General features: G+C 45.4%; 1 protein-coding gene and 1 long non-coding RNA gene across 2 annotated transcripts; both read left to right on the top strand.

The window, feature by feature from the left end:
- The first annotated feature begins 2,476 nt into the window (after positions 1 to 2,476).
- Positions 2,477 to 2,993, top strand: LOC147446610 (uncharacterized). Its single transcript, XR_015189943.1, has 3 exons — positions 2,477 to 2,604; positions 2,698 to 2,799; positions 2,902 to 2,993. It is a non-coding gene; the product is annotated as an uncharacterized LOC147446610 (long non-coding RNA).
- Positions 2,994 to 5,596: 2,603 nt separating this feature from the next.
- On the top strand, positions 5,597 to 9,934 carry TIC55-II (translocon at the inner envelope membrane of chloroplasts 55-II). The gene is made up of 3 exons (XM_086525808.1): positions 5,597 to 6,082; positions 8,367 to 8,469; positions 8,615 to 9,934. Exons 1-3 carry the CDS (start codon positions 5,673 to 5,675, stop codon positions 9,728 to 9,730), a joined length of 1,629 nt encoding a protein of 542 aa, XP_086381934.1. The 5' UTR covers positions 5,597 to 5,672; the 3' UTR covers positions 9,731 to 9,934.
- The last annotated feature ends 812 nt before the right edge of the window (positions 9,935 to 10,746 follow it).

The following is a 10,746-nucleotide window of genomic DNA, read 5'->3' as shown; positions in this document are numbered from 1 at the left end:
TTTAGATTTATGTTATATTAGATTAGACTTAGGTTTATTTAGGTTTACCCAAACACACACACACACACACACACACACACACAAGAAGAAGAGAGTTTTAACGTCGTAGGAAACTATCCCAAAAGACGTTAAAGATTAGGTTAGATGTAGACTTACGTTAAATTAGATTTAGGTTTATTTTTAGTTAGATTTATGTTTATTTAGATTTACGCTTATTTACGTTAGATCGAGTCCACGCAAGAATTACTTACGGTTTAGAGTTTAGAGTTAGACGAACAGTGAAAAGATCTACTGTGAAAAGATGTTAAGATACTGTGAAGTGCTACAGCTAGAGAAGAGGCAAAGGGGTTTTGTCCACTACATGCAGTATCATGTAGACGTGGGTCTGTAGATTTCTTGTACCCACAAATATAGGTATTGACCAATAAAGACGAGATTATAACCCGGTGGTTCTGATCTCCGTGCACCTCTAGACCGAGGTGTGCGGGGATTGGACATGACTAGAGAATGTGAGGTAGAGAGAGAGAGAGGTAAGTTTGCAATGTACGACTAGCTAGTGACTTTATTTCTAAAGGTTTGAACGGCCACTCATAATCTTTGTTTGTTGTAGTATAAGTCATACACAGCAGCATGGTGTAAAGGTCAACATTTTAGGGTGGAACGGATCGACAAAAAGCGTTTTACTCAAGATTGTGGAATCATGGCAAAATTTGAACAGTCTAGTCGACGACGTTCCTCTGATGCAGATCCTGTGGTGACGGAACTCACTTACTTCGGCACGCTACAAGAGATTTTGAGGATCGATTATAGAGGATTTTTTGTCGACTTGTTCGACGTGCAATGGTTCAAGATAATCATGGAGGGTCGCAACGCTACTGTGCGTAGAGGAGAGTCTGGTTTTCTTGAGGTGGATTCTACTAAGAAATGGACTGACCTAAGAGACACTTTCGTACTACCCGAGCATTGTGAATAAGTAAGTATGTAAATAGTTAACATCCCCCTTTTACAAGTTATGTGCTTGAAAGTTCTCATGTAAGTTATGTGGCTCTGGCAGGTAATATTTCATCCTACAAAGTCTACATCAAACTGGTGGTACGTCATAGAGGTAGCCCCTCGTAGTGCAAGGACATATGAAGGCTACCATGTGCCAATCACAACGGCATCAATGGAGGAGATCAGAGAAGATGCTCAATCAGAAGCCGCTGCGGTGGTGCCAGACGAGCATCAAGATGCTACTACTCTATATGGGGTGCATGCAGAGGATCTACAAAATGAAACAGAGGATATGTGTTTAAACGGAGAGCTCTATATAGATATAGGAAGTTATGCTGAGTTATGCGAGGATGAGAGAGAGATCTCTTAAAGCCACAAATATTGTATTTGAACAATTTTGCTCCGTGTTGTAAAAGCTCTGGCTCTCTAAGTACCTTCCATGGTGTATAACGCTCTTTTCTACTCGCGCTCACATCTTTTGATTGAAAATTCTGAGTTTTCGACTTGCCTCTTCTATCACTCAATTCATTGCGTCATTGTATTTATATGCGTCATTACGTCATTGTATTTAATGGTCTTTGCGTCATTGTCTACTCTATTCATTCAATATTAAGTTTAAATATTCGTGTGTTTAATGCAGGTATGGATGATGAGGAGTTTATTTCTTCTTTGTCACCGCAGCAGAGACAGTGGTACGTGGAGCGTCATCGCTCTGGCGCATCATCGCGTGTTCCTACTCCATCCGCATCTCCCTCTCTTTCGGAGCATTCGGCGCGCTCCGAAGCTTCGGTGTCGACGAGACGATCTTCACACTCGTCTAGACACCGGCGCTCTAGTGGTGGCGGTGGCGGTTGTTGTGGGGATTCCGCCGCCGATGCCTCCACACCGCCTCGTGTTCGAAGAGGCTCTTTACCCTCCCCTTCTTTGCCCGCCCCCACACTAGCCACAGCATCGCCATCTACGCCAGGTTTTGCGCGGCTGACTGTTCCTAGCAGCTACACACCTCTACCTACTCCACCAGGAGCCACCCCACTCGACACTCCTCGCTTCGGGGCCCAGACGCCGGTGGAGACACCTGACGTCCGTACCCCCATCGACACGCCGCTAGAGACCCCTGCCGGGACACCCAGGTTCACGCGTCACCGGCCAGAGGGCTTGCCTTACTCCATCGACTTCAGCGGCGGCATCATCATGGATGATGATGACAAGAAGGTGATCTCGCGCATGCGTGGTCTTTGCTCTCAGCTGTTTAGACACTACATACTAAACAAATGGAGTGAAGTACCAAGCGATTTAAAAGACAGAGTCATCAGCATACTTCATGATGAGTTTCCCGTTCCAACACGGGATCAACGCTTCAATGAAGACCTGATGAAGATTCGAATGCGCGAATACTGCAAACACAAGCGTTCCAAAGTGCAAAAAGCAATCAAGCATGGGTGGAACAGGCCAGATTGGCTGGCCAAAGAAGATTGGAAGAATGCGAAGAAAGCAGCGCGCGAGAATCCCGACAAGTGGAAGCAACAAAAGGATGCAGCCAGAGCGCGAGTAGAGGCAGGGAGCTCGCACCACTTGGGGAGCGGTGGATGGGCATCATTTGAGGCCGATTTTGTAAGTGTTTTCGCATTGCTCTTTATGTTCGATAGTTTAGGGTTTATGAGTTTTTTAATTCTAACATAATGAAATCTTTGTATGTTTTGACAGTGGTCGATGACAGAACGTGATCCCACACCGTACGAGCGCGAGTACGCAGGCAGGAAGGGCTTAAACGCCCTGATGGACATTCTCAGTTCTCGCGGCGGCATGGTTAGTATTAGGGTTTACTATTTTCTATTTTTTTGTATTGTTTTATAAATGTCGTTTTATGTTTATACTTACTGAAAGCTGTTTTATTGTCTTTTTTTGCAGAATCCGACAGATACGCCGCTTGGACGCGATGAGACGTCTGACTAGACGACGTCAGTTTAGCCGTAGCTAGATAGCATTAGTTTAGGGTTTTTCATAGCTTATGTATCATGAGACGGATTTTATACGTCTTTTTGAACCATGTATATTATTACATTTGTCACCGCAGTTCATTTTGCCAATCAATTCTTTATGCCTATGATGTTGTACAATTGTCATTATTACATTTGCCAATCAATTCATTTTGCCTATGATGTGTACAATTGTCAATTTTGCAAACAATGCGTCTTGTGGGTGACTATTTTGGGTCTATTATCTACCCTTGCACTTTTTTTAAAAAGTGAATCAAGTATAATATGGTTGATGGGTGGCAGGGCATTCAATGCCCTGTCACCAAAAAAAATTTCTCTTGAGCGTCGCTATAACCGTCGCTATTTATGGCTCTAGAGCGTCGCTATAGACTTCTGTGTAAACGTCGCTATAACCGTCGCTATGAGCGTCTCTATATAGCGACGCCTATAGCGACGCTCTCGTAGCGACGCTATTAGCGACGGTTTTAGCGACGCCGGGGGTTATAAAAACCCAGTGTATTTCCATCGCTAACAGCGTCACAAGAGCACCCAACCTCTTGTAGTGAATTGTCGTCGAACAAAAGCCACTACAGCCTCAGCACATCTCTTGTAATGAGGACAAGGTGGAGTGCGCACTGGCCGACTGGCTCACAAGCTGACGTCGCGAATACTTTTTGGCTGGCCGCTTGTCGAGAAAGTTCACAGCCTACCTCTTCTAGCCAGCCAGCACAAAACTCGCCGGGCCAATGAATTCATTGCAACACAACTCTTCTTGTCCTGATCTGGTTCTCCCACCAACGATAGTGTGTTCTCTGCCTCATGTTCTCCGGCTGGGTTGTTCATATGCTCACTCACCTCGATTTCAGCCGACCAGCAAGTAGCTTCATCAGCTGGCCAATCCAACGACCTTCCTCTTCATGTGCTAAGGCTATCTGCTACCCATCTTCCCATCCACTCCAACCAATGCTACCTCGTAGTTATACACTCACCAACCAACACCTCAGGATCAAACGATGATCGAGGCAATTCACCAAGGAAATTCGGACCGTCTGGAGCATGGAATCTCTCTCTCTCTCTCTCTCACACACACACACACACACACACACACACACACACACACAAAGACTACACACCTGAAGAATATTGAATTGCAACTTTCACTATAAATGATTAATTGTTAATGGTCTCATCATCAAGAGCGCGTGCCGCCTGGCCGGATTCTGTTGCAACTGAGATTTTCCTCCCAATTTTAACAACAGACGTGTAGCTTGTAGCTTTTGTAGCCTCTTTTCTCAACAAATCATCCAAATGTATTCGTACTCAATTTGCTGGTCACTCACATTAATTATGCGTCATTACTTGTTAATCGTTTACTCATTTCCGCACAACTTCTTAAGTTTGATATATAGACACATAATTAATCTTGACTATGAGTTGTCGTTAAGGTTCACCAATCGTTTTCGAGTAACTTTTCTCATCAGTTGATCCAAAATAAAAGCCACTCTGTCCTTGGCACATCCCTGCTACCCATCTTCCCATCCAATCCAGCCCACGTTGCCTCATAGTTATACACTGGCAGAGATTTCCCATGGCAGATAGAGCTGGTTATATTTCGTAGATCATCAAGTTGAAAGGTACTTCGGATGCTTGCCGACGTGATGAGCACTCTCAGAGTTTAGATATATTGTGCAATCAAGCCATTTAGAGGTCTGTTCTAGTGTGATCAAGCCATGGCAGAGCTGGTTATATTTCGCAGATCATCAATTTGGAAGGTACTTAGGATGCTTGCTGACGTGATGAGCACTCTTAAAGTTCATATATTTCGTGCGATCAAGCCATGGCAGAGGTCTGTTCTAGTGCTACTGAAACAAAAGATATCAGATTTCAGTCGATGATCAGTTGGCATAATCTGGAGTCGAATCACCAAAACTCATGGCGTTTGCAAAAGTCATGGTAGAGGTCTGTTCTAGTGCTATTGAAAGAGACGATATTAGATTTCAATCGATGATCAGTTGGCATGATATGGAGTCAAATTACCAAAAGTCATTGTGTTTGCCTATGCCCGAACTGAGATGAAAGCACTACGTAAAGTCTCTCTCTCTCTCTCTCTCTCTCTCAGACAAACCTGCTGCTTCTGGGGAACCTGCGAACTGGAACTGACTGTCCGAACTGCTTAAGGGGAACCTGCGAGCTGCCTGTGGTGATCTGTCTGCGAGCTACTGCACGTTTATGTCTGCGCACGTTGTTCTACGTGCCAAGCTGCTTAAGCGGGTGCTCACTTGTTTAGCTTTTTATTGCTAGCATGAAAAGCTACGAATGAGAGCCTGCCATGTGGTGGCTTGTGCGATCAAATAAGGGGAAAAGAACCTTTGGCTCACCAAGTAAATATGTTTGCACGTTAAAAACTGAAGAGCTCGCCTATGTTCCGTCTACGAAATACGTGGTTAGAGCACATGCCTCTCAACCGAGGTCTACGATGCTCAATCACACCACTAGATTCTATCCAGCGAGAGATGAGCTCCGGAATCCCGACTGTGGCCCCATGCACAAGACATTACCAAGACGTTAGCTAATCCAGAACCAGAAAGAAAGACGTGTGCCTCGCTGGTCAATAAAGACGTGAACAAAAACACGTTCTTAGTACTCCAGTTCTCCCACTATACGCCTCCGCCATTCTGCTTAGAGCTTCTGTGCGAGGCGACGATGATGATGGACTACATCAGTTCTCGCAGCATTACGCGGACAATGGTTCTTCATCCGCTTCCTCTTCCACGTGTCCAGAGTTCGACCCCTCACCGCCGCATACAGCCAACACGCCATGGTCGCTTGTGCACGTGCGCTTCCTCCAAATGCTTCACAGTCCTTGTCGCCGAAGAAAATGAGGATGTTCTTCTGAAACAAGAAGAGGATGGGAAGGAGGGCAGGCCCGAAGCTGTTCCTTCCTCCCCTGAGCGGGTTGACTACAACTGGGAGGATCAATGGTATCCTCTCTACCTGACCCGCGAGCTACCGCGCGATGCCCCCCTTGGTCTTACTGTTTTCCACAAGCAGGTAGTCCTTCACTATGATGGCCATGGCAACCTTCGATGCTACGAGGACCGCTGTGCTCACAGGTTCCTTCTTGGACTCACAGAGAGAGAGAGAGAGAGAGAGAGAGAGAGAGAGAGAGAGAGAGAGAGAGAGAGCAACCCTCCTGCCCGTTATGCCAGCCTGCCTCCATTTGTTGTCCATCGAGCAAGATGCTGTGCATGAGCTTCAGTTTTCTCTTCTCCCTTCGTAGTCGAGATGTGCTCGACTCTAGGGTTTTCAGCAGCTTCCTTCAGCAAGTGGAGCGGTCTCTTCAATGTCTGAGCTTTGTTGTTCGAGTTTGAGGCATTGGAGCTTCATCCTTTCGAGAGCTGGTTGGAGGTTCTTGGTGTCTCCCTGCAGCTCCTTCTCGCTCATCCTGACCATCAGCTCTTTGATCTCTTTGGTGGATGGTAGCAGATGCTGGTTTGAGGCTTCTGTCCATATTGTCAAGTGTCATTTCTTTGCGACAGGTGCTACCACGTTTAGTGTCTGCTGGCCTTGTGTTGTGCCCTTAGAGATCATTGAGCATTTAGTGCTGCAGTTTGAGATGCTACCTTTGAAAGGTTGTTGGGAGTCCTTTCCATTGTGGATGGTGAGGGCACTTGTTACTCTGTTTAAGAGATTTGCCTTTCTTCAGTTCTTAAGTCGCCATTGTGGCTAGCTGCATCATTTTAGTTTGGCAACTTTGTGAGTTTGCTCATAAAGCCCACATGTCTCGATCAGTCCATTAAATTAGGTTTCTGTTGTTGAAGCCCTCTTTGCATAAATGGTTTGAACACATGTTTGACAGGTGTGTTACACTTTGGTGGGCATTCAGCGACATGGGCATGCTCTCTTGTAATCCGTCTCTCTCTTTGTCGACTTAGTGAAGCAAGCAAAGGTCAACAAGCTCGGCGAGGAACCATCGCATGGAAAAATCTCTCTCTACCTTGAGGGTTTCAAACAAGCACTTTGGTGGATAAGGAAGTAAGGGCATGTCAGCATGCCGGTAAATAGTGAAGGGAAGAGGTATTTTATGGCATGAGGAGTAGTAAGGCAAGAAGGAGAGAGGATAACCTCTCTCTACCGTACTTGGGAGATACAAGGGCATCAAGCAGGGAATTTTTGCCTGCTCTGCTGGGGTGCGCATGTGTTCTTGAGAGAGAGAGAGAGAGAGAGAGAGAGAGAGAGAGAGAGAGAGAGAGAGAGAGAGAGAGAGAGAGACCACACAAATACAACTGGTGAGGAGAGAGAGTACCAGAGGGGCTGCCTAAATACCTGTCTGGAGCAGGGTTGCTGAGCCTCACCTCTGCCCCCATGACCGCAATAGAAAATGCAGGACAATCCTCCTAAATAGGGGCGCCCATGAAATACAGGACAGCTGAACAGAATGTGGTCAGGGGGGCCAACACAGCCCGGCTGGATCCAGATGCAACCTAAACTGCAATTCAAGGGTGGCCAGCCCAGGTGAATACTAGCCAATGCAAGTATGCCCTAGTCCTAGATGAAGCAGCAGAGTGGTGTAACTCTTAACACCCCTCTCAATACCTGATGTTGAACAAACTGCCAAAAGCTGAAGATGTGAGGCCTTGAATGAAGATGTCTGCTGCAAAGCAACAATCTAGGGAACTCTAGCTGTCAAGAAATCTCCTAATCGTCTCTCTCTCTCTCTCAGAGGCGTTGCTTGGTTGGATGCTCTTATGCTCGGTTCAGCATCTGGAAGTGGCTCAAGTGTAGTCTAGCATCTTGGGATGAAGGGGTAGTGGAGGATGTCATCGAAGGGTACTTTCATTGCTATTTCATCATCACAGGAGCTTGCACTTAGGCAGTCAGCCGTACTCCTCTTGCTTTGGGAGACATATTATTCTTTTTGTTCCTGTGGTATGAGGATTAGACTTTAAACTTTTAGGAATTCACCGATTCTTTATTTTGTCTCTTTGTCAATCAACTTGCTTTTATCATCTTGCACACATGAGTGTTATGGGTTTATAACTTACATTATTTATCGAGTTAATTGGGGATTTTTGTATGGGATATAGTTGTATGTCTTTATGGACGAGTGTTTTTATGATGCCTGAATGAAGCATTGTAATGTGTTCAATTTTCAAGAGGACAATCCCATTTGTCCACCCAAGAGGAGCTGGAGGGTTCAGGGGCAATACACCTGCTGAATGTGCGGCGAGCGTATTGTATTGATGAATAACTCTAGTGCATGTGCACATTATGGGTGTATCTTTTCCGGTTGGCCAACACGTCTCCCTTCAGAATTTCTTTCTTAAGTTGTTTGATCAAGCAAGATGCAACAAGTGAAATGTTTTCCTTGTTATAAAAACTACTTTTGTATCCCAGATTGGCAAAGTTATCTGAGGGACAGATCATGAATGGGAGACTCGAATGCTTATACCATGGTTGGCAATTCGAAGGGGAAGGTCAATGTGTAAAGATTCCACAGGTCCTCTCTCTCTCTCTCTCTCTCTCTCTCTCTCTCTCTCTCTCTCTCTCTGTGTCTGCTCATGGTGGTCTCCTGGCTTTTGGTGGTGTAACAAGGAGTGGAACGAACATTTATTCATTGAACGAGTCATTTTGTGCTCATGTAGCTTCCAGAAGGGGCTAAGATTCCTTCGGCTGCTTGTGTTCGCTCATACCCGGTGCATGATTCTCAAGGTGTTATATGGGTATGGATGGGAACCAAGAATAAAGCTGATGTGAAGACGATTCCTCATTTCGACCAATATGATGATCCAAATAACGTCGAGTTTGCATCAGTTCATTTTTTACCATATGACCACTCCATACTGCTGGAGAATCTCATGGATCCTGCACACATCCCCATATCCCACGATCGAACAGATCTATCTGCAAAACGCGAGAATGCTCAGGCACTCAAGTTTGAGATCTTTGAAAGAACTTCAAGAGGCTTTGCTGGCAGATGGGGGGATTTGGCCAGTGAGGATTTCGCATTCAATTCGAGGTTTGAGGCACCGTGTGTCCTTCGCAATGAAAGGGAAAAGTTGGACAAGGATGGCAACCTTATCAGGTTCACTGCAGTCTTTCTATGTAGACCAGCAGGACAAGGGCAGTCAATGTTAATAGCCCGGTTTGCACAGGTTAGCAAGAAAAGTATATTCTCTTTAATACCTGAGTGGATTATCCATCAGGTTTCCAATAAGGTGTTTGAACAAGACATGGCATTTCTAGCCTCTCAAAATGAAGTGCTTAACAGAGAGGGCGTACCAACAAGTCGTTTGTACCTCAATCTGAGGTCATCTGATGTCTTTATCTTGGAATACAGGAAATGGTTAGATAAGGTGGGGCACGGCATGCCGTATTACATTGGCCACAAGACCTTGTCACTACCTGCTAAAGAGCCGGTTGTGGAGGCAGCGCCGGCGGGTTTCATAGCAGCAAAGGCATCTTCACCAGCCATGAAAGGGGCTAATGCAACTCCATTTGCACCAAATCTTACGAACAGATATTTTCGACATGTGGTTCATTGTTCAAAATGCAGGGGGGCCTTCCAAAACTTGAAATCGGGGCAGAAGTTGTTTACTGTCTTGGCTGTACTTTCATTCAGTTTAGGGGTGCTGATATCGCGCACGCCATGGAGAGTCGCTTCTGTTGGTGTGGGTATTCTAGCTATTGCAGGGTTATACACTTGCCAACTGGGTATCAACATGTTGACCACAAATGAACTGAGACCACATAGGAAATAATGTAGAACCTCTGTTTCTGAACAGGGTGTTGTGCCATGATCACCTGGTGTATTGGACCTAATTTGTTCTCAATAGCACCTGCAACCTGACATAAAATGTCTGCAGGCTTGTATATTATGTCTTAAAAAGCTCCTTATTCATACTGCCTTTGGCTGGGCATGTAGTGTGATGATAATAACGTGGGCAGATGCATACAAGGCTGAATCTGATCTTTTAGTCTCTTAGTGTTGCTCTCTTTACAGGTTTGTTGATTGCCTCTTGTCTGTCAGCGCAAGACTTGAAAACATCGGCACTATCTTCGACACGGAATAACATGAAGTATCTCCTCCACAATGACATATAAACCACATACTGATCCCAAGTTTCAGACAAATTTTGGGAGTCCATTCCACAAGGACATTGGGATAAGTGCTTAATGAGGCATCATTGGTCACTTCTACAATGTATTTCACATTAACATTCTTAAACTCGAATAAGAATCGTGGCTCCAAGGTGAAGGTGAACTGCCTGAGCGATGGCGTGCAAGGGTTAGGAAGAGCAGACTTTTGAACTGCCTGAGCGATGGCGTGCAAGGGTTACTGAGCGAGCTGAACTTGAACAGCGACAGCGGTGAGTTTGGTTCAGCTGCGGTTTCGTCCATCATCTGCGGGCGCTTCCGTCAGCTACTGCAGCCCACCTCCCCGCATTAAGTGCCCCCCTCCTGCCCGGTCGAGCCCTTCGTTAATAATCGCATCTTTTTGTTTTTTGCCTAAGCGATTATTTACACTGCTGCATCGCGATTATTAACCTTAATAATCTTAATAATCGCAGTAGTGAGTCTACCTATTAAGCGCATGTTCATGTGGAGTATTAGAGAGCTCTATCTCCTCGAGTAAGTTATCCTTTTTGTGCGAGATCATGAGTCGAACATCACGCGGTGTTTTAAGCAATAAGGTAGTGTATCCCCCCCCCCCCCCCCGGCCGGCATAATATATCTTTGGTGAATTTTATCAGATTTTATTATCTTTTTTTTGTAA

This window comes from Adiantum capillus-veneris, chromosome 12, assembly GCF_014529385.1.
Source record: "Adiantum capillus-veneris isolate H3 chromosome 12, ASM1452938v2, whole genome shotgun sequence".
Classification (NCBI taxonomy): domain Eukaryota; kingdom Viridiplantae; phylum Streptophyta; class Polypodiopsida; order Polypodiales; family Pteridaceae; genus Adiantum; species Adiantum capillus-veneris.
The sequence above is the reverse complement of the archived record's forward strand: the minus strand, read 5'-3'. Positions and strand labels throughout refer to the sequence as shown.